The 24,836-nt window shown below is 42.2% G+C and overlaps 1 protein-coding gene across 3 annotated transcripts; it reads left to right on the top strand.

The window, feature by feature from the left end:
- Nucleotides 1-5,578: 5,578 nt before the first annotated feature.
- LOC106565178 (interferon-induced protein 44) lies at nucleotides 5,579-13,569 on the top strand. 3 transcript variants are annotated; one of them, XM_014132022.2, is made up of 8 exons: nucleotides 5,579-5,676; nucleotides 9,630-9,691; nucleotides 10,205-10,238; nucleotides 10,786-10,990; nucleotides 12,165-12,314; nucleotides 12,502-12,673; nucleotides 12,834-12,934; nucleotides 13,191-13,569. In XM_014132022.2, exons 2-8 carry the CDS (start codon nucleotides 9,640-9,642, stop codon nucleotides 13,371-13,373), a joined length of 897 nt encoding a protein of 298 aa, XP_013987497.2. In that variant the 5' UTR covers nucleotides 5,579-5,676; nucleotides 9,630-9,639; the 3' UTR covers nucleotides 13,374-13,569. The 3 variants fall into 3 exon arrangements, with proteins under 3 accessions (XP_013987497.2, XP_045547408.1, XP_045547406.1); XM_045691452.1 differs by lacking the exon at nucleotides 9,630-9,691 and having other exon boundaries at nucleotides 5,600-5,676; XM_045691450.1 differs by lacking the exons at nucleotides 5,579-5,676; nucleotides 9,630-9,691; nucleotides 10,205-10,238 and adding an exon at nucleotides 10,312-10,520.
- Nucleotides 13,570-24,836: the final 11,267 nt, after the last annotated feature.

A 24,836-nucleotide genomic window follows, 5' to 3' on the forward strand; every position in this document is an offset into this window, starting at 1 on the left:
TAGATTCGTGTTTAGTGGACATATTCCCCACAAAGTGGAGTGGTCGTTCGCAACGACATGATGTGCCATTTCTATTCAAGGTGGAAGCAGATCGCTTTTCAGATTTTGTGTGGGCTTGGCTTTAACGAAGCGTTTGACCTTTTTCTTCGCAACCTTTGTATCAGAGTCTATAGACAAAGCCCTGTTTCTTGATCAAGCGGGCCCTGGATGGGTCTCGAATGAGAGCGGGAGAAATTGGAATTTTACTGTCCTTGCTATGGGTGTTAATTCCTGCGGACCTGGTGTCCGGTAATTCCCTGTCTAGTCCTTGTGACTTATGTTTTACCCTTTTCTCAAATGTTTCTCGCTTTAGTTCTTCACGTAGTGGAACTTCTGTAGAACATTGGTCTACGTTTTGATCGTCCTTCAACCCTTTGTTACCCTTGTGCTCTGACACTTTGTGTGAGTTGGGTGCAGGAACGTAGGCAACAGGTCGATTGTAGCGGTAGTCGTTTTGATGGCGACGTACTTTACAGTTATTTCGACCGCGGTGGTTATTGGATTCGTGGTTTCGTGGTAGAAACCGTTGTTGTGCGTCATCTCTCAACGCTCCAATACCTGATAATGCACCTTCTAACTGGAGTGGGTTCTCCTGGTCAAACTTCAAAACCGAGTGGTCAGGGCTCTTAACGTTGTGAACTTTTGATGCCTCAAAAGCTGTGCTTGCAAGCTCTCTGAGTTGTAAGATAGGCAAGCCAATGTGGCTGCAGGGCCCAAGTAGGTAATGAAGGTGGGATACATGTTCAACAGAAACATTTGTTTGAATGGTAACAACTCTTCCATTCCTGTTTCAGTGAGTAGGCCAAAGTAAGCTGAACGAAGCCTATGATAGTAAGCTTGTGGGTGTTCGTTCCGAGCTTGTTTGACCGTGTTAGCCAGTGAGCTATCGTGTTTGCGAGTCGCAGAACCACTGAATTCTAATTTCAAAGCTGTGGCAAGTTTAGCGTAGTCATTTAGCACGTGTTGCTGTTGTAGACGAATGAACCTCGTCACGTGTCTATTTGACGTTCGCTTCAACAGGTAAACCCTGTCAGAACCCGTAGCGTTCGGGTAGCCACCCAAAGCGTCCTCTATGTCAGCTAGGAACGTCTCAGTATCGTTTGGCTGACTTGGAACGGGGTCAAAGGTGGGGAAATTCTTGACTAGTTTGTCAAGGTATTCCGCGTAAAGCGGGCGGAGAGGGTTGGCTTCATCCTGTGGGGAAATTGGGGCCGAAAGGCCAAGAGGAGAAGCCAAGCTTTGGCTTTGTTGGCCAAGAGGCGCCATATTACTCAGTGCCGAATGGCCAAGAGGAGAAGACTGAGGGACACTTGAGGGAGGCGATGTCTGAAACCTATTGCCCAAAGAGAGAGCATTGCTTTCAGGGTTTTGTAGTCAACTTGAGCTGAGGTAGATTTTCACATGTTGCTACCAACCTTGTTATAACAACAAAAGGAAACATTTGTCCACATAAAATATTGTTTTCACATATTAGTGTTATTTAACATTTTAACACTGTTAATAATAGGAATACGTGGTTTTGGGTGGATTATCCCTTTAATCTTTGTAATGTTTTGAGCATATGATGCAAAAACAAAGACACATTTCCTTAGAAAAATGTAACAATGATTGACATTGTCCTTGGTTCATCCACCCAGGACTCATCCATGAACATTGAGGAATATACATCACAGGCTTCATTAGGAAATGTGTTGGTAACGTTGTACCCACAATAACAATCTGGACCAGTGGAGGCTGATTAGAGGACTTCGATACAAAACCTAGGAGGCTGGTAGGCCTCACCCCCTTCCATAGACATACATAGTAATTATGACCACTTCCGGAGGGCGTCCTCCAACCAATCAAAGATTTTGCAGTATGAACTGATATGTTGTCCATCCAATCATAGATGTAGGATCAGAGAATGAATCTAGTGTGTTGTATTGGGATTGTGCCACAGAGCATTATGGGGGTTCTATGTGTTGAGAAGCTTTGTGACATTGTTAGATAGAGATTAAGAGTGAAGAGTGATAGTTAAGCATTTTTGGGACATTATTCAATACAAATTAGTTTTTTCAAATTACAGGAGATGGAGGAGGTATATTATACATTGTTTTCTTGGGTTTAGAACTTTATTTGTGTGTCCAGTTAGTGCAATTTAAAAAATGTGCCTTACTAACTTGACTGTATGTTTTTGTTTATTCCATGTGTAACTCTGTTGTATGTGTCAAACTGCTATGCTTCATCTTGACCAGGTCGCAGTTGCAAATGAGAACTTGTTCTCAACTAGCCTACCTGGTTAAATAAAGGTGAAATAAAAAAATGAAAAACTTACCACCTCAGTGGAGCTTCTCAAAGTAATTTTTTCTTCACCTCAAACAGCAAGTAAACAAAGTCTGTTTTTAGATCCATTGAGAATTACAATAGTTCCTCAACGTAGCCTATTTGAAAAATCTTTCCAGCTCTCTTTTGATAACCACTCAGCGTGAAAGTGAAAAAATAGTAATGCTCTGATCCGGTGGAAACGTCATAAAATAGGCCTACCTGATTACTTCTTATCCCTGATGCAAATAGAGGGCCCAGAATATTTTATCCAATGTTGCAAGTTACTAGTGTGAGCTTCATGCTGGACCCAAGTTAATAGTTGATACAATGTTTCAAGTTCCTTGCAGACAAGCCATGCGAAGCGAATGTGACTTATGATATTTTCTTTTATCAGGATATTTTCTACCTGCCGGCTGCAAGGTTTTTATTTGTTGTCTTTATGTAGGCTATTTTTATATACTTGTCAATGGCAATATTAGTTACTTTTAAAATTTTGATTAACCACATGTTAATGATTTTGAGATACAAAGACTTTATTATAAATTAAATGAAACTGTTCCACAAAAATGTGCATATGAAAATTATAACTGGCACGCAGATCGGTAGAAATGTTAAGATAAATTGGCACTCCAAATGGAAAAGGTTGCCTACCCCTGGTGTAGCCTATTACCTACCGGCAACTCGAGGATCGTAACAGCAGAATCTGCGAATGTCAGCTGTCACGACTACTCCTGCTCCCTCCCTCTGGCACTCAACGTCACCGGTCTACTAACCACCGGTCCTGGCAACCCACATTGTGCACACCTGGCAACCATTGCACACATCTGCTCCCCATCATTACGCACACCTGGACGTCATCACCACCCTGATTACTCTCTCTTCACATAGCCCTCAGTAGCCTCTGTCATAAGGCAGTATTGGTTACGTTTAGTATGCATCTCCTGTTTTGTATTATCGTCATTCTTATTATTATTAAACTCACCTTCTAAACCTGCTTCCTGACTCCCTGCGGTGTGGCATAACCAATCAGAGATGCAGTAGGCCTATATACAAATAGATAATTGCCATATATGGATCTGTGCCATTCACTTTGAAATGGACTGTGTTTACAGCATGAGCGATCGTGAAGCTGCCGAAGTTACAATGCTTGTGATGTAGAATATCAGGCTCCAATTTCAAAATAATTTGGAGGCACAGTTGAAAAGTTGCAGATTGATACTCTGGATAAAAGCAGTAATTTTTTTCATTATGTGAGAATTAGGAGGTGTGGCAAGTGAGCGTGAGAAGAGGGTCAAGTGCATGTGTCTCATGTCCAATGTGTGAGAGTTGGCAGCACTGTTAACGTTAAGGTGTTTTATGCAACCAGGCATAAGGGGGGGGGGGGTGACAAAGGTGGTGGAGAGCTTTGTAGGTCCGGAGGAGGATCTTGTATTCAATCCGGTGGGAGACAGGGAGCCAGTGGAGTTCATGGAGGACAGGGGTGATGTGCTGCCAGGACTTAGTGTGGGTGAGAATTCAGGCTGCAGAGTTCTGAACCATTTGGAGCTTATGGAGGGAGCATAAGTTGATGCCTGAGAGTAAAGTAGTCGAGATGGGAGGAGACCTGACTTTGTCAATGTTGCAGAGGTTAAAGAATAAGGATTTGACAGTCTGCTGGATGTGGTGGTCGAAGGAGAGGGTGGAGTCCAGGATGGTACCAAGGTTGCGTGCATGGGGGGAGGAAGAGACAGTGGTGTCGTCAATGGTGAGGCTGCCAACATTGCTGAGGATGGATTTGGTGCTATGAGGAGGAGTTCCGTTTTAGCACTGTTGAGATAGTAAGTTTTGTTGCATCCAGGTTTTTATTGCAGAGGCATGATTCAATGTGGGTCAGAGGTGGGTTGAGGATGGATTTGGTGCCTAGGTAGATCTGTGTGTCATCAGCGTAGCAGTGAAAGTTAAGGTTGAAGTGACGGAGGATCTGACCAAAGGGGGATGTAGATGGTGAAAAGAGCCTTGGGGGACACCCAGTGTAACTGCAGTGAGTCTGAGATGTGGCCATTGAGGGAGATGTAGGAGGTCTGGTTGGTGAGGTAGGATTGTAGCCAGGAGACTACAGTGCCCTCAACACCCAGACCCTCCAGCCTGCTGAGTAGGATATGATGGCTCACAGTGTCAAAGGTGGCACTAAGATCAAGGAGAATCAGGATGTTGAGGGCACCAGTACTAGCAGCGGTGAGGTCATTGATGACTTTGAGGAGTGCATGATGATTGGGTGAACATTTACTGTTGATATAATCATTACATCAATAGGGGATGTGCTTAGTGTCATGAACCCCTGCTGAATCTTTTATACATTACAAATACAGACAGTCTGCTGGTAGGGTGTTACAGTAGTGTTACTTTGACGCTGTCATGCCAGGGATGGTCTCACTGGACACGTTCTGCTTCACTGGCCAGCCTCTGCAAGTTCAAGAGTTCAGGTTAGAGAACAGAGAAAACAAAGGTCCTGCCCTTTATTTTCAATAGGCCTAGTTGAATGGGAGGGATATCTAAAAAATGATATTCACATTATTTATAACAAGGCCTGCTATGTGAAATAGTGTCCACTGCCAAATGGTTTCCACCCCTGGGTCACAACGGGATTCAATTAGCTGTTAGCGTCTGTTGCTAGGGCCGTTACTAGAACCTGTCAAATCCTGACCGGCCTACACAATGAACCAAAGCATCTATTGCTATGCTGGTTGCTATACTGGTTGCTAGCTCTATTTTACCTCATAGTGCTCGCGGAGGACGGAGGACAATGGTGGTTCTGGTTCTATTTCACCTCAGAAGCCCATTTCTAAAGTAGCCTGGATGAACTCTATACGTACTGGGAGTTTCAGGACAAATTAACCACACAAGTATTATGAGAAACATAAGCATATTATGACAGCAGTTTGCATAATATAATACTGTAAATATTTGTTAATAGTTCACTGACCTTCTCTCACTTGTAATGTCATTGATAAAAGATAAACAATTGTGTTCATAAACAGCCTGACTTCATAGAAATGTAATGGGTTTAGAAGACTATAAGAGCTGGGTGTTTGTCTTTCTGTCTAAACCACATAACCACCTGATGCTCTTATTTGTAAACAAAAAGTGAAAGAGTTATATTGAAAGTAAAACTATGGTCCCTCAATTACTATAATGGCCCCATTTACAAGAAATTGCTAGAGAAATAGAAGAGCTAGACAGTCCTCCTCACTTGAATTTCACTTTCTACTGTGCAGGTATAAATAGGTGCTGGTGAAATCCTTTCTTCAGAACTATATCAGAATCTCAGCCTCAGGAGGAACTAGTACCAACAAGGTAAGTCTATTCACATTTTGTATTTTCTATTTTATAAACAATACAAAACAATTTATTCTGGTGATAGGAAAAATTGGTAGAGGTCCTGATCGATATACAGTACAATATTTGCATTGCAAAAGGAAAAATCGAATTGCTATACTGCAATGTTTGTAGAAGCTGCCTATAATTTGTGCACAAAGGAAATCTGTAACCTTGTCTTCTATCGTTCCTATACATCTTCTACATTACGGGGCAGTTTCCTGGACATGTATTAAACTATACAATAACACATTTTTACTGTAACACAAATTTAATTGTAACTTGTTAAAAATGCATTACACCTGTCTTTGCTTTCACAAACACCTGAAAAGCTGGTTTGGGGTGCATTTTTTGTTCCTAAATATACTGAACAAAAATATAAACGCAACATGTAACGTGTTGGTCCCATGTTTCATGAGCTGAAATAAAAGATCACAGAAATGTTCCATACGCACAAAAAGGCTTTTCTCTCAAATTTTGTGCACGAATTTGTTTACATTCCTGTTAGTGAGCATTTCTCCTTTGCCAAGATAATCCATCCACCTGACAGATGTGGCATATCAAAAAGCTGATTAAACAGCATGATCATTACACAGGTGCACCTTGTGCTGGGGACAACAAAATGCCACTCTAAAATGTGAAGTTTGTCACACAACGCCATAAGTTTTGAGGGAGCGTGCAATTGGCATGTTGACTGCAGGAATGTCCACCAGAGCTGTTGCCAGAGAATTTAATGTTCATTTCTCTACCATAAGTCGCCTCCAACATTGTTTTAGAGAATTTGGCGGTGCGTCCAACCGGCCTCACAACCGCAGAACAGGTGTTACCACGCCAGCCCAGGACCTCCACATCCGGCTTCTTCACCTGCGAGATTGTCTGAGTCTGAGACTAGCCACCCAGACAGCTGATGAAACTGAGGATTATTTCTGTCTGTAATAAAGCACTTTTGTGTGGAAAAGCTGATTGGCTGGGCCTGGCTCCCCAGTGGGTGTGCCCCTGCCCAGTCATGTAAAATACATAGATTAGGCCCCAATAAATATATTTCAAATGACTGATTTCCTTATATGAACTGTAACTCAGTAAAATCTTTGAAATTGTTGCATGTTGCATTTTTGTTCAGTATAGATAAATTTTTTATTGAAAACAGGTTATCAAATAATTTCATTTGCCATGGAATATGTTAGTATTGCGAACGCAATGTGTTCATTTTGTGTGAAATATCCAGTAGGGAATCCTGGATTAAGAAGCATTTTCAATGGAGATTCACTGCTTTTTAGCCCAGGACTGAGCTAAATCTGTGTCTGTCAAACTGACACTAAATGTAATGTTTTTTGTGAAATAAATAGAAGTCAAATTGCTGACTTACATCAAGTGCTCTGCGTTTCTTGGCCAGTAGCTTCTCGATGTCTGAAGCTACCTTCTCCACCATCTCATAAGGAGAATTCTTTACCAGGCTGAACTGCCTTCTTTTCTCATTGTAGAACTGCAAAAAGAGTAAAAAAACAGACATCAATGAGTGCAGTTAAAGGACAGTTCCACATATGTTGTACATGTACTGCTTGTATTACTGCATTTAACATCACTTGCAACAGTTTCTGATCCTTGAGTATGTGGACACCTACTTTTCGAATATTTCATTCCAAAATCATGGGCATTAATATGGCGTACCCCTTTGCAGCTATAACAGCCTCCACTCTTCTGGGAAGATTTTCCACTAGATGTTGGAACATTGCTGCGAGGACTTGTTTAGTGAGGTCGGGCACTGATGTTGGGCGATTAGGCCTGGCTCGCAGTTGGCGTTCAAATTCATCCCAAAGGTGTTCGATGGTGTTGATGTCAGGGCTGGCAGGGCAAGTTCTTCTACACCGATCTCGATAACCCATTTCTGTATGGACCTCGCTTTGTGCATGGGGGCATTATCATGCTGAAACAGGAAAGGGCCTTCCTCAACTGTTGCCACAAAGCTGGAAGCACAGAATCGTCTAATGTGACTTTATGCTGTAGCGTTAAGATTTCCCTTCACAAGAACTAAGGTGCCTAGACCGAACCATGAAAAACAGCCCCAGACCATTATTCCTCCCTCACCAAAATTTACAGTTGGCACTATGCCTTGAGGCAGGTAGCGTTCTCCTGGCATCCGCCAAACCCAGATTCATCCTAGATGGTGAAGGGTGATTGATCACTTCAGAGAACTTGTTTCCACTGCTCCAGCCGACGCTTGCCATTGCGCATGGTGATCTTAGGCTTGTGCGCGGCTGCTCGGCCATGGAAAACCATTTCATCAAGGTCTCAATGAACAGTTTTTGTGCTGATGTTGTTTCCAGAGGCAGTTTGGGACTTGGTAGTGAGTGTTGCAACCGAGGACAGATAATTTTTACACGCTTCAGCACTCGTGGTCCCGTTCTGTGAGCTTGTGTGGCCTACCACTTTGCGGCTGAGCCGTTGTTGCTCCTAGATGTTTCCACTTCCCAATAACAGCACTTACAGTTGCCCAGGGCAGCTCTAGCAGGGAAGAAATGTCACGAACTGACTTGTTGGAAAGGGGGAATCCTATGACGGTGCCACATTGAAAGTCACTGATCTCTTCAGTATGGGCCATTCTACTGCCAATGTTTGTCTATGGAGATTGCATGGCTGTGTGCTCAATTTTATACACCTGTCAGCAACGGGTATGGCTGAAATAGCTGAATCTAATAATTTGAAGGGGTGCCCACATACATCTGGCCATGTAGTGTAGCTACTAGGGCCGTGACGATACCAATATCACAATATTCCTGAGTAACGTGGCAAGGAAACAAAACATGAAGTGGATTAAACTTCTTTAGGAAAACAGCCCTAATGTTGGAAACAAACATCATTATCTTGCCATCCAGAGTCACATGTATCTATTTTTCAAGCTGTAGCACACTATCTTACATACAGCAGGTATTTAAAGGACCAAAGAGTTTGGTCTGCTTCGTATTTTCATTTTTGCCATGGAAAACATATTGTAATACTGGTATCCACCTAGCCTTAATAGCTGCAGTGCAGACATGACATACTATTCAACCCAAATAGTATTTTTATGTTCCAGGGTTGAGGTAAAAGGTCCAATGCAGCCGTTTTTAACTCACTATCAAATCATTTTTGGCTAACAATTAAGTACCTTTCTGTGATTTTTTTATTTCTCAAGCTAAAATGTTGATAGGACTGTCTGGGAGTGGTCTGAGTGGAGAGGTGAAAACTATCTGTTATTGGCAGAGAGGTTTGGAATGCTCTTTCTTAGTGGTCTACTAACTAATTTACCTCCTGGGGATGTCACCAGGGAGGACAACACTCCATCCCACCAAAACAGGCTGAAATTTCAAGCGGCCTTACACTAAAAGGACATTATCATAATTTTCACAATTACACCGTATTATTTCAACCTCATAGTGTGGGAGTATATATAAAACACAGGAAAATAAAGTTGACTGCACTGAGCCTCTAATTCCACTAATTAAATCTCTGTAAATTCTATTTACTTCATTTCAAATTCCAGGTCAGTCTTTAAATTCAGAAATAATTAAATTCCTCTCCATTCCAATGTTAGATAAATTCCAAGAATGAAATTCCCAATTCTATTTTAGGTCACAACAATTCCACAAATACAAATTCAATTCCCTCAGGCTTTCAGGCTGATCATGTGACTAATCAAACAGCCTACCTATACTGGGACTATAGAAATACAAGTTGAAAGTATTTAAAACAAATCCTGCAGTCAATATTTGATACATTCCATTAACTGGGAAATGTAGAAATACTGAATTCCAATTTAATTCAATTCCACAGATTAATTGAAATTGTAAAACATTTGAAGTCTAAACAGTCTAATTCCAATTCAATAACTTGAAAGATTGTTGAAATTCTAATTAAATTGGAATTGACCCCAACCCTGTTACATTCCCTCTCAGAAAAGCAAACATGGGTGGAGAAGAATCAACACCAGCACGGACACCATCACCACCAAAGAAGGGTAAGAGAGATATGACATATCTGTAAAATACAGTCAACCCCTGATAGTGAATATCAGGTGTGAGTGCAAATTCTGTTCAAGCACAGTGCATCGGTCCCAATTCTTTTTACTTGTTCTGGGAACCTGCAGACACCGTTTTAGCGCATGCATTGACCACAGCCCCAAGGTTTTACTTATATAGTACATACCCTGTAGGGGCGGCAGGTAGCCTAGTGGTTAGACTGTTGGGCCAGTATCTGAAAGGTTACTGGATCGAATCCTCGAGCTGACAAGGTTAAAAATCTGTCATTCTGCCCCTAAACGAGGCAGTTGACGGCCTACTGGGGAGCAGTGGGTTATTGTAAATAAGAATTTGCTCTTTACTGACTTGCCTAGTTAGATATAATGTAAACCTACTCATTAATTATGTGTCATTGTAATCAACATTTGAAAGTAAGAGATGGTGGGTATTGGAATGTGTAAAACAATAATTTTGTGATTTTAATCAAAATGTGTTCTATGTGTGTCACACAGAATTTGACAAAGAATGGAGGGAAACAAGTTGGAGGTAAGTACTGTACCGACTGACCAAATATGGAGGATGAAAGAAAGTAAAACAAAAGTTTTGGTTATTTTTTACATTTTATTTAACTAGTCAAGTCAGTTAAGAAAAAATTCTTATTTACAATTGCGGCCTACCCCAGCCTAACCCGGGCGACACTGGGCCAATTGTACGCCACCCTATGGGACTCCCAATCACAGCCGGTTGTGATACAGCCTGGAATCAAACCAGGGTCTGTAGTGATGCCTCGCATACTAAGATGCAGTGCCTTAGACCGCTGCACCACTCGTGAGTTATCATTAAAATCACTAACAAGGGTTGTGTTGTGTGAATAGTGTGCTATGCTAAATTGCTGATATCAGTTTCCCACCATCTTAAATCAATTAAGTCCTGGTGTTATATTGATGCAATTTCGCTGTATATAATTATAAGCAGTCTATGGCAACTGTTTTGCATTGAATCTGTGCCACAAATGCTAAAAGGTTTGCATTTGGAAACAGTGGCCGGGTAAACAAAGCAAGAAGTAACAGGTACTCTTAATTGTATTTGACAGTAAAGGAGAGAGAGACCGCATGGTGGATGAACTGAGGAGCTTTAAACTGAGTGATCCTGACGTGGGCCAGCTCAGATGCCTGCTATATGGACCAGTCGGTGCAGGAAAGTCCAGCTTCATCAACTCAGTCAACAATGTCTTCCAAAATCGGACAACAAGTGGTGCCCTGGTAGCTTCTACCTCTGGCACAAGCTTCACCATGACAGTAAGCTGCAGTGCCTAATACATTTAACACAGACACAATGCAGGTATGGAATATGGCTCCCTAATATATCCTGGTACACTAAGACACAGTATTTCATGAGCTACACACAGGCAGAACAGAGACATGAAGAGGGACATACAGGAACAAAGAGAGGTTGTCTGCGCTGTTTTAAATGCAAAATCTAGTCAATCACAGGGGCGTAGGTTTGCAAAAGAAGGACCATGGAAAGAATAAATACATTCAGACTATTGGAAACTTTTTTTTTTTAATGGAGACAAATGTATATCTTTTACAAATGTTTATATGAAACGGTGTATAAAGAAAAGGGACAAGGCAAATGAAAGCACACAAATCTGGCTATAAAGAAAACATAAATTAGTTGATTACATCACATAATCAAGCCTAGATAAATGCCAAGGATGTAACTACACAGTAGAATACAAAGTAGAAATGTACACAGTAGAAATGTTATATCTAAGCAATAAGGCCAAAGGAGGTATGGTATATGACCAATACACCACGGCTAAGGGCTGTTCTTAGGCACGACACATCGCGGAGTGCCTGGACACAGCCCTTAGCCGTGGTATAATGGCCATATATCACAAACCCCTGAGGTCCCTTAATGCTATTATAAACTGGTTAGCAACATAATTAGAACAGTAAAAATACATGTTTTGTCATACTCATGGTATACTGTCTGATATACCACAGCTGTCAGCCAATCAGTGTTCAGGGCTCGAACCACCCAGTTTAAAATATGTATTCTACTGCTTAGTTATATCCTTTGAGTTAAAAACCAAAACGGTGGTCTTGCATTTTTACTTTATTCACCTTTTTGCACATTTCGGGGCATTGTGCCCTAAATCAATTTTATGTAAAAGGTCTGAGTAAAGGGTCTGAATACTTACAGTACCAGTCAAAAGTTTGGATACACCTACTCATTCAAGGGTTTTTCTTTATTTTTACTATTGAGGTAATTGAGGTAATATGTATATGTACTGTAGGTAGAGTTCAGGTGAAAGATCAGGTGTTCCTAATGTTTTGTACACACAGTGTATATATTTGTTGATTCTGAGCCTCAGTTTGGGATACTTTTCATGTTTCTGAGTGTGAGGGTATTTATCCTTTCCATAGAAAAAAAAGATACGTTATTAAATAAAAAATGTATTTTCAGTATGACACACACTACATTCAAGGCCGTTCAGGAGAAAAACGTCTTCCCTTTGCATTCAATGATGTCATGGGTCTGGAAACACAAAAAAATGGGTTGCACCCTGATGACATCATCAATGCGCTGAAGGGCCATCTACCAGAGGGCTATGAGGTAATGCAGATGTCACACACACACACACACACACACACACACACACACACACACACACACACACACACACACACACACACACACACACACACACACACACACACACACACACACACACACACACACACACACACACACACACACACACACACACACACACTAACAAATCTTATATTTTCTTGGCCAGTTCAATCCTTTCCACCCATTATCGGATCAAAAAAAGGAATTCATTCAGAATCCCAGCTTAAGTGACAAAACTCACTGCCTGGTGAGTATTGTGTCAGCAGACAAAATCTCTCGCATGCAAAAGGATGTCATAGACAAGATGAAGAACGTCAGGGCAGAAGCCAGCAGACTGAGTAAGTAAGCTCTTTAAACTCTGTTTCTCAATGGTAACTACAACTATGTCTGGCGATCAGTTGTCACCTTTCAGCTGTAGCGCTTGACTTTTCACTATTACATGATACAGTGTTACTTATGCCAGTCCTTCTATTCATTAAATATTCATTTCTATGGCAGAAATCCCTCAAGTTCTTGTCATGACCATGCCAGACATGGCTTGTGACGTGGTGAACAAGGATGTGAAGAGAATCTTCTACAGCAAGGCGATCAAAGAGAAGGTAAATCACATGACCTCAGACCTGAACAAATGTCACATTGCCTGGACAAGTGTTTAACATGTCAACTAACCATATAATATGATGAGGCAATCTGATGCCCAACTGCACAGTTGATGATGTGGCACGCAACCATCGGTTGACACAATGAAATGTCTGCAATGTAGTCAGCCATTAAATCTTGGTGGTGCTGACATGATTCAATGATCATCACTCAAGAAAAACTGATCCAGCCCTTTTTGTCTCCAACATTTTTCAGATGCAGATCTGCAGTAATGAGCTAGGCCTTCCCATGAACTGCATCCTGCCGGTGAAGAACTACCACGAGGAGGGGATGCTGGATAACGACATGGATATCCTGATACTGAACGCCATGACTCAGATTATGAACTTTGCCAACGACTACCTCTGGAACCTCCAACAACATGCAATTCAAAAATAGAATGAGTATTAATAGTGAGCCCTAAGCTCGGAATAAAGTTCTTAATTTCTATATTTTTTACATTGTTGTCGTGTCATTTTACTTCCATGTAGAGGCCTAAATATGTTATCTGCGGCTCTGGGAGAAATGTATTTCCAGTGAGTATGCATTTCGTGTGACAAGAAAATCTTTCAAATAAACTGAGCATTGCTGTGCATATATGCTACTTTTTAACATTAACACCCAACTGTACAATTGTGTTAGATAAACTAGCATCCTTCACCGAATTTTTTTGATGACCGAAACTAATTTTAAACCTGTCACGTCCTGACCAGTAAAAGGGGTTATTTGTCATTGTAGTTGGTCAGGGCGTGGCAGGGGGTGTTTGTTTTGGGTGTTTTGATGTTTTTGGGGTTTTGTTCTATGTTTTATATTTCTATGTTTATTCTACTTCTATGTTGGTTTTTGGCAATGGCCTCCAATTAGAGGCAGCTGGTTGTTGTTGTCTCTAATTGGAGGCCATATTTAGTTGTGTTCATTTCACTTGTGTTTTGTGGGTGGTTGCTTTCTGTATAGTTGGGTTACCTTACAGAACTGTTGGTTGTCGTTTATTGTTTTCGTTTAAGTGTTCACTTTAGTAAGTAAATAAAGAAGATGATCAATATACCCGCTGCATTTTGGTCTCCTCAATACGACCGCTATGACAAATCCATACTTTGTTTTTGTTTTACTAATATTGCTGTAACATTAATTTGACGTGAAATTATTGTTGTATCTTTTTTTTGTAGCTTTTCTGCTGAAGTTGACTTAATTTCCAGGTAAATTTTAAGTTCCATAAATAATTGTAAAAAATTATGGCTACTGATGACATCGCCATCTTTCTCTCTGTAACCAGGTTTCCATCCAACCATTTCATGGGGATGAATTACCTGACGCACAAAGAAACTCACGATAGGCCTGATGGAAACGGCAAATTTGTCTATAAAATTTCCCGATGTCGACAAAATACACTACACAAGGGTGGATCATTTTTGGGGTCTGTGAAACAGATTATGCGACAATTGTGGCGGGAATGCATTTAAGCGCAAATATTGATATAATAACCATCATATCGAAGTAAACTTGGGAGTCAAGCAATGGTACAGTTGAAGTCGGAAGTTTACATACACATTAGTCAACTACATTTAAACTCAGTTTTTCACAATTCCTGACATTTAATCCTAGTAAAAATTCCCTGTCTTAGGTCAGTTAGGATCACCACTTTATTGTAAGAATGTGAAATGTCAGAATAATGGTAGAGAATGATTTATTTCAGCTTTTATTTCTTTCATCACATTCCCAGTGGGTCAGAAGTTTACATACACTCAATTAGTATTTGGTAGCATTGCCTTTAAATCGTTTAACTTGGGTCAAATGTTTCGGGTAGCCTTCCATACGCTTCCCACAATAAGTTGGGTGAATTTTGTCCCATTCCTCCTGACAGAGCTCGTGTAACTCAGTCAGGTTTGTAGGCCTCCTTGCTCGCACATGCTTTTTTAGTCATGCCCCACAGATTTTCTATAGGACTGAGGTCAGGGCTTTGTGATGGCCACTCCAATACCTTGACTTTGTTGTCCTTAAGCCAATTTGCCACAACTTTGGAAATATGCTTGGGGTCATTGTCCATTTGGAAGACCCATTTGCGACCAAGCTTTAACTTCCTGATTGATGTCTTGTGATGACCCTCCCACTCTGTCTGCCGTATTCTTTCTCTTTGCTCTTGTTTTCCTTATTAGGATGCCAGTGGGCGGAGCTGGGAGGGTCGTCAGCGACATGGGACACACCTGGGCCCGGGTGTGGGCCCGGATAAATACAGCATTTCGCCATTCATTGAGACTCTCTCCATGCAGACACACTGTTCATTTACATTTACGTCATTTAGCAGACGCTCTTATCCAGAGCGACTTACAGTAGTGAATGCATACATTTCATACAATTTCATAATTTTTTTTTTTTTTTTCCTGTGCTGGCCCCCCGTGGGAATCGAACCCACAACCCTGGCGTTGCAAACACCATGCAAACACCATGCTCTACCAACTGAGCTACAGGGAAGGCTGTTAAGGAAGGCTGTTAGAGTTTGGTTGTTGCATTTTTGTGGCCATTTTGTTTGTTTGCTTTGACACTTTTCAACACCCCTCATTATCACATCTATGCACACAACCACTCACTTACACTGCTGATTACTGGCTACACACACCATTGTTAAATGTATTTAGGTTACTTCAGTTAATAAATATATATTTTGTTATTCCTTATCTCCATGTTGTCTCTCTTTTTGTTACGAACTTCGAGCCGGTTCGTGACAGTCTTGAGATGTTGCTTCAATATATTCACATAATTTCCTGCCTCATGATTCCATCTATTTTGTGAAGTGCACCAGTCCCTCCTCCAGCAAAGCACCCCCACAACATGATGCTGCCACCCCCGTGCTTCACGGTTGGGATGGTGTTCTTCGGTTTGCATGCCTCCCCTTTTTTCCTCCAAACATAACGATGGTCATTATGGCCAAACAGTTCTATTTTTGTTTCATCAGACCAGAGGACATGTCTCCAAACCGTAGTCTGGCTTTTTTTTATGCCGGTTTTGGAGCAGTGGCTTCCTTGCTGAGCAGCCTTTCAGGTTATGTCAATATAGGACTTGTTTTACTGTGGATATAGATACTTTTGTACCTGTTTCCTCCAGCATCTTCAAGGTCCTTTGCTGTTCTGGGATTGATTTGCACTTTTCGCACCAAAGTACGTTCATCTCTAGGAGACAGAACGCGTCTCCTTCCTGAGCGGTAAGACGGCTGCGTGGTCACATGGTGTTTATACTTATGTACTATTGTTTGTACAGATGAACGTGGTACCTTCAGGCGTTTGGAAATTGCTCCCAAGGATGAACCAGACTTGTGGAGGTCAACAAGATTTTTTTCTGAGGTCATGGTTGATTTCTTTTGATTTTCCCATGATGTCAAGCAAAGAGGCACTGGGTTTGAAGGTAGGCCTTGAAATGCATCACAGGTACACCTCCAATTGACTCAAATGATGTCAATTAGCCTATCATAAGCTTTTAAAGCATGACATCATTTTCTGGAATTTTCCAAGCTGTTTAAAAGGCACAGTCAACGTAGTGTATGTAAACTTCTGACCCACTGGAATTGTGATACAGTGAAATAATCTGTAAACAATTGTTGGAAAATTTACTTGTGTCATGCACAAAGTAGATGTCCTAACCGACTTGCCAAAACTATTGTTAACAAGACATTTTTGGATTGGTTGAAAAACTAGATTTAATGACTGTAACCTAAGTGTGTAAACTTCCGACTTCAACTGCATGTCATGTTGTACAACCACCACAACGTGGAAAAGCATGCCGAGTTTATAGGCAGTTTAAATACCGTAAATTATGAACTTATGCTAGTTAACCTGTTGAATGTTAATGTGAAGTGGATGGCTGTATAAAACATATCTTCATGAGAGAGTACCTAGTAATGCCTTATACTGTTAGAAAGCGGTTTTGTTGCTTTTTTGGGGTATTTATTATTTGTATTAACTTTTTGCACTAGCACGCACTGCTATAGTAAATAGTATGGAAAAATAAACATTAGATTTAATTTACAAATGTAATTCTCTATATGAACAACCAATTCATGAAACATGACAATTGATAAGCTGAGATTTCAGCTGCCTAATAACTGTAATAATTTTGTATAAAACTAATGGTCGGAAAATCTGACAAATTTCCTGGTGCACTGCTCTCATTCATTGATGTCTCTATCCCCCTGTGAAGAACACAAGGCTGTTTTGTATCACATCTTCAAATTGTGTTCAAGTTTTTTAAATTAAATTCGATATAGAATGATGAGACTTCCTATGGCTACAGTAGACTCTCAGCTTTGCAGCGCTTTGCAGTTTGTGTATCTATGATGTACCGTCCACCACAAATTGACAGACAGGAAAAGGGTCATCGCTGACTGGACTAACTTTAACCTGATTCTCCTAACCAACTATGTTAATTCTCCTAACCTGCTGCGTAAGTTGTATCTTTTTCGAAGTGGCGTGTTTTTAGGGAATCTCGATTCAAAAAGCCCCACCGGTGACGTCTCTGGTAATTCCTTTGTCTCCGTCTTTCTGGCAGATGGACGCCTTCTTGGCATATTGCTGCCACCGCTGGTTTGAGTGCACACTGCACTCTCAACCCAAAGTAAAGATTGTGACTGAAACTAACCAGTAACCTTAAATAAAAGTAACAACCTTCCTGTCCCATAAGAACATTCAAGAGTATTGTAGAAAATACATATTTAAATGCAATTTAAAATAACATTTGAATTTGATTTGACATTGCCCTTTTAATTGGTCCAATATTTTTAGAAAGAAATAGGCTCTGTCACCAGTAGGGTTGCCAACTTGTACTGCATTAGCATCGAATAGCCCCCGTGATATGCAACTTTTCAGGGAAGTTAGGAACTTATCGGCAGACTCAACAGCCTTGGTTTCTCAAATGAGTGCCTCGCCTGGTTCACCAACTACTTCTCAATTAGAGTTCAGTGTGTCAAATCGGAGGGCCTGTTGTCCGGACCTCTGGCAGTCTCTATGGGGGTACCACAGGGTTCAATTCTCGGGCCGACTCTTTTCTCTGTATATATCAATGATGCTGCGGTTGATTCCTTGATCCACCTCTACGCAGACGACACCATTCTGTATACATCTGACCCTTCCTTGGACACTGTGTTAATGTATATAAACAAAGTGCATATAAATGTAACAATTCAAATCGAATACAATCTGAACAACATAATAATAGAATATTGCACCACAACAAACAAAAATAAATAACAATGTGCAAAACTGCAGCATCCCACTTAAAACATTAAACTGGTCCCTCTTTTCTCGCTCTTCTTTATGCCATTTTATAACCAGCAGCACACAGCAATGCTGACCATATTTTGCTTTTATGAGAGATTTGCATTCAGAAATGCAAGCTGCCTCACTTTCTAGGGGCTAATGCGGTTTCTTCTCTCAGTAATTGTTTGTCCCGTTTTCGAGAAGACCCTCTGAGGGAACGGATGTGGCCGCTATGCAGAGTCTCCCTGTCATGACTTTAGTAAGCCGTGGGTAGACAGAGGCCTTGTTCTTCCACCAGCTCAGAGGATCTGCAGATCTTTGGAGGGGCTCCTCCAAATAGGATCGGACTGAGGGATTCCTTCATGCTGCATCCCCAGTTGCTGTTTCGTCAAACAGCATCCAAACAGCAGACGTTTGTGGCACTACTGCTGGTGCTTCTGCTCCCTCTTCTTCCTGTTGCCCTGGTGCCTGAGCCAGCTGACTGCTGGGGCTGTCCCTCCCTGCTGCTGAGGTTATTCTTTGAAGAGCCTCAATCGCTCTGGCATCACTGAAGGCTAACTTCTTAAACCTGGGGTAAAGTGCAGCAGTTTCTGATAGCATGTGATTATATTCCATTCTGTGGAACTTTCTGTCCATTGATGAACGTAGGGTGTCCATCAACTCTGTCACATGTCCTGTGGTTACCTCCCATTCCTCATGGGTCAGAGCATCAACAGGTGCATTGACAATGGCCAGAGTAGAGATGATGGCATCCTTTGACTCAAGAAACCGCTTCAACATATAAAATGTTGAATTCCACCTTGTAGTGCAATCGTGTTTAGGCCTCAGCTCAGGCATCCCCATCTGGCGTTGTGTAGACTTTCGTTTTTCAGCACCTACTGTGCTGCTGTGGAAGTATTCCACAGCTGCTTTCACTTTGTCCACAGTGGGCTTCATCACCTTCAGAGCATATCTTACAATCAGGTTGATTGTGTGGTTAAGACATGGATGATGGGTCCATTTAAAAAATGTCATGGCTTTAGTTATGTTAGCTGCATTGTCGCAAACACAACAGACTACTTTTCCATCTACAGTGAGGGAAAAAAAGTATTTGATCACCTGCTGATTTTGTATGTTTGCCCACTGACAAAGAAATCATCAGTCTATAATTTTAATGGTAGGTTTATTTGAACAGTGAGAGACAGAATAACAACAACAAAAATCCAGAAAAACTCACGTCAAAAATGTTATAAAATGATTTGCATTTTAATGAGGGAAATAAGTATTTGACCCTCTCTCAATCAGAAAGATTTCTGGCTCCCAGGTGTCTTTTATACAGGTAACGAGCTGAGATTAGGAGCACACTCTTAAAGGGAGTGCTCCTAATCTCAGTTTGTTACTTGTATAAAAGACACCTGTCCACAGAAGCAATCAATCAATCAGATTCCAAACTCTCCACCATGGCCAAGACCAAAGAGCTCTCCAAGGATGTCAGGGCTGGAATGGGCTACAAGACCTACACAAGGCTGGAATGGGCTACAAGACCATCGTCAAGCAGCTCGGTGAGAAGGTGACAACAGTTGGTGCGATTATTCGCAAATGGAAGAAACACAAAAGAACTGTCAATGTCCCTTGGCCTGGGGCTCCATGCAAGATCTCACTTCGTGGAGTTGCAATGATCATGACAACGGTGAGGAATCAGCCCAGAACTACACGGGAGTATCTTGTCAATGATCTCAAGGCAGCTGGGACCATAGTCACCAAGAAAACAATTGGTAACACACTACGCCGTGAAGGACTGAAATCCTGCAGCGCCCGCAAGGTCCCCCTACTCAAGAAAGCACATATACATGCCCGTCTGAAGTTTGCCAATGAACATCTGAATGATTCAGAGGACAACTGGGTGAAAGTGTTGTGGTCAGATGAGACCAAAATGGAGCTCTATGGCATCAACTCAACTCGCCATGTTTGGAGGAGGAGGAATGCTGCCTATGACCCCAAGAACACCATCCCCACCATCAAACATGGAGGTGGAAACATTATGCTTTGGGGGTGTTTTTCTGCTAAGGGGACAGGACAACTTCACCGCATCAAAGGGACGATGGACGGGGCCATGTACCGTCAAATCTTGGGTGAGAACCTCCTTCCCTCAGCCAGGGCATTGAAAATGGGTCGTGGATGGGTATGCCAGCATGACAATGACCCAAAACACACGGCCAAGGCAACAAAGGAGGGGCTCAAGAAGAAGCACATTAAGGTCCTGGAGTGGCCTAGCCAGTCTCCAGACCTTAATCCCATAAGAAAATCTGTGGAGGGAGCTGAAGGTTCGAGTTGCCAAACGTCAGCCTCGAAACCTTAATGACTTGGAGAAGATCTGCAAAGAGGAGTGGGACAAATTCCCTCCTGAGATGTGTGCAAACCTGGTGGCCAACTACAAGAAACGTCTGACCTCTGTGATTGCCAACAAGGGTTTTTCCACCAAGTACTAAGTCATGTTTTGCAGAGGGGTCAAATACTTATTTCCCTCATTAAAATGCAAATCATTTTATAACATTTTTGACATGCGTTTTTCTGGATTTTTGTTGTTGTTATTCTGTCTGTTGTTACACTGTTCAAATAAACCTACCATTAAAATTATAGACTGATCATTTCTTTGTCAGTGGGCAAATGTATGCCTATATACCTATGTATTTGTTTATGAATTAAAATCAGTAATTCGATAATGTAGACCAAGTATTCCCAAACTGGGGTACGCATACACCCAGGGGTACATGATTTAAAAAATAAGATAATGATCTTCACATTTTCAAACAGTCCATTTATATTTTCCAATGGGGCTATACATTTGGGTGAGGTTTTTTACTCGCCTGAGTAGACTCGTTTCACTGCTAAAAATAAAATTAAACCATCTAGTGTTCAGCGAAATAACAACACAATGTCAAATACAGGTAGCCTAGTCAAATAATTAACATCCAATCACATGAACCATTACTCTCTCGTGGGAATTCCACTAACGGTCCGTATGTAGCCAAAAGTAGCTGCTGCTCATGTTGGTATGTACTCATGGCGCAAAAGCCATGACAGGGATACATAGTGGAGTGGTAACGCGCGTGCAAGCAGTTGCTCACGACGCCACTTGGGTACACTGCAGCATCCAGTGAGAGGCTCTTGCTGCCAAGGGAATGCCTGACAGCTTGAAAGAGGTTTTGGACACTACAGTGAAAATTGTTAACTTTGTTAAAGCATGGGGGGGGGGCACACAATGCAAATAGTCCGGGTAGCCATTTGATTACCTGTTCAGGAGTCTTATGGCTTGGGGTTAAAAACTGTTGAGAAGCCTTTTTGTCCTAGACTTGGCCCTCCGGTACCGCTTGCCATGCGGTAGTAGAGAGAACAGTCTATGACTGGGGTGGCTGGGGTCTTTGACAATTTTTTGGGGCCTTCCTCTAACACCGCCTGGTGTAGAGGTCCTGGATGGCAGGCAGCTTAGCCCCAGTGATGTACTGGGCCGTACGCACTACCCTCTGTAGTGCCTTGCTGTGAGAGGCCGAGCAATTGCCGTACCAGGCAGTGATGCAACCAGTCAGGATGCTCTCGATGTTGCAGCTGTAGAACCTTTTGCGGATCTCATGACCCATGCCAAATCTTTTTAGTTTCCTGAGGGGGAATAGGCTTTGTCGTGCCCTCTTCACGACTGTCTTGGTGTGTTTGGACCATTCTAGTTTGTTGTTGATGTGGACACTAAAGAACTTGAAGCTCTCAACCTGCGTGCTCGGTCCTCAATTTCCTGTAGTCCACAATCATCTCCTTAGTCTTGGTTACGTTGAGGGATAGGTTGTTATTCTGGCACCACCCGGCCAGGTCTCTGACCTCCTCCCTATTGGCTGTCTCATCGTTGTTAGTGATCAGGCCTACCACTGTTGTGTTGTCTGCAAACTTAATGATGGTGTTGGAGTCGTGCCTGGCCATGCAGTCGTGGGTGAACAGGGAGTACAGGAGGGGACTGAGCACACACCCCTGTGGAGCTCCAGTGTTGAGGATCAGCGTGGCAGATGTGTTGCTACCTACCCTCACCACCTAGGGGCGGCCCGTCAGGAAGTCCAGGATCCAGTTGCAGAGGGAGGTGTTTAGTCCCAGGATCCTTAGCTTAGTGATGAGCTTTGAGGGTGCTATGGTGTTGAACGCTGAGCTGTAGTCAATGAATAACATTCTCACATAAGTGTTCCTTTTGTCCAGGTGGGAAAGGGCAGTGTGGAGTGCAATAGAGATTGCATCATCTGTGGATCTGTTTGGGCAGTATGCAAATTTGAGTGGGTCTAGGGTTTCTGGGATAATGGTGTTTATGTGAGCCATTACCAACCTTTCAAAGCACTTCATGGCTACGGACGTGAGTGCTACGGGTCTGTAGTCATTTAGGCAGGTTGCCTTTGTGTTCTTGGGCACAGGGACTATGGTGGTCTGCTTGAAACATGTTGGTATTACAGACTCAATCAGGGACATGTTGAAAATGTCAGTGAAGTCACCTGCCAGTTGGTCAGCACATGCCCGGAGCACATGTCCTGGTAATCCATCTGGCCCCGCAGCCTTGTGTATGTTGAACTGTTTAAAGGTCTTACTCACGTCGGCTACGGAGAGCGTGTCGTCTGGAACAGCTGATGCTCTCATGCATGCCTCAGTGTTGCTTGCCTCAATGTGAGCATAGAAGTGATTTAGCTCGTCTGGTAGGCTCGTGCCACTGGGCAGCTCGCGGCTGTGCTTCCCTTTGTAGTCTGTAATAGTTTGCATGCCCTGCCAAATAAGACGAGCGTCGGAGCCGGTGTAGTATGATTCAATCTTAGCCCTGTATTGACGCTTTGCCTGTTTGATGGTTCGTCGCAGGGCATAGCAGGATATCTTGTAAGCTTCCGGGTTAGAGTCCCACACCTTGAAAGGGGCAGCTCTACCCTTTAGCTCAGTGCGAATGTTGCCAATAATCCATGGCTTCTGGTTGGAGTATGTACGTACAGTCACTGTGGGGACGACGTCCTCGATGCACTTATTGATAAAGCCAGTGACTGATGTGGTGTACTCCTCAATGGCATCGGAAGAATGCCGGAACATGTTCCAGTCTGTGATAGCAAAACAGTCCTGTAGTTGAGCATCTGCTTCATCTGACCACTTTTTTATAGACCGAGTCTAGACTGGTGCTTCCTGCTTTAATTTTTGCTTTTAAGCAGGAATCAGGAGGATAGAGCTGTGGTCGGATTTACCAAATGGATGGCGAGGGAGAGCTTTGTACGCGTCTCTGTGTATGGAGTACAGGTGATCTAGAATTTTTTTCCCTCTGGTTGCACATTTAACATGTTGATAGAAATTTGGTAGAACTGATTTAAGTTTCCCTGCATTAAAGTCTCCGAACCACTAGGAGCGCCGCCTCTGGGTGAGTGGTTTCCTGTTTGCTTATTTCCTTATACAGCTGACTGAGTGCGGTCTTAGTGCCAGCATCTGTCTGTGGTGGTAAATAATCAGCCACGAAAGGTATAGCCGAAAATTCTCTAGGCAAGTAGTGTGGCCTGCAATTTATCACAATATACTTCAGGCGAGCAAAATCTAGAGACATCCTTAGATTTCGTGCACCAGCTTTTGTTTACAAATATGGACAGACCGCCCCCCATCATTGTATGATTTTTTTGTGTGCAAATGAACTCAAGCTTACAGGCAATGTCAACTATGATATAGCGAAGCACCTGAGTGAGTTGGGTGCACAATTACACAGGTACTTTCCCGAAATGGATGACACAAACAACTGGATTCGTTATCCCTTTCATGCCCTGCCTCCAGTCCACTTACTGATATCTGAACAAGAGAGCCTCATCAAAATTGCAACAAGCGGTTCTGTGAAAATTGAATTTAATCAGAAGCCACTGCCAGATTTCTGGATTGGGCTGCGCTCAGAGTATCCTGCCTTGGCAAATCGCGCTGTTAAGACACTGATGCCCTTTGCAACCACGTACCTATGTGAGAGTGGATTCTCAGCCCTCACTAGCATGAAAACTAAATACAGGCACAGACTGTGTGTAGAAAATGATTTAAGACTAAGACTCTCACCAATACAACCCAACATTGCAGAGGTATGTGCATCCTTTCAAGCACACCCTTCTCATTAATCTGTGGTGGGTTATTCACAATTTTCGATGAACAAATATGGTTTTATATGTAAGATGGTTAAATAAAGAGCAAAATTATTTATTATTATTATATTATTATTTGTGCCCTGGTCCTATAAGAGCTCTTTGTCACTTCCCACGAGCCAGGTTGTGACAAAAACTCACACTCATTCTTATGTTTAATAAATGTATTGTATAGTGTGTCTGTGGCAGACTTACAATGATGGCAAAAAAACATTTGAAAGTGTGCTGACCCTGGTGCTAGAGGGGGTACGCAGCTGGAGGTTGAATGTTTGAAGGGGTACGGGACTATAAAAAGTTTGGGAACCACTGATGTAGCAGCCGAAGTTGACTAATTTGCCATGAGTGAGATTTTCTATGTGAATTTCATTGCCCCCTGGTACAACCTCTAGATGGGGGACTGGGGGTCCTCCATCAGGAACATTTTACTGTTTTATAGCTAATTTCCTGAAATTGTAAGTATTTTTACATGG

Source organism: Salmo salar, chromosome ssa12, assembly GCF_905237065.1.
Source record: "Salmo salar chromosome ssa12, Ssal_v3.1, whole genome shotgun sequence".
In the NCBI taxonomy this organism is placed as follows: Eukaryota; Metazoa; Chordata; class Actinopteri; order Salmoniformes; family Salmonidae; genus Salmo; species Salmo salar.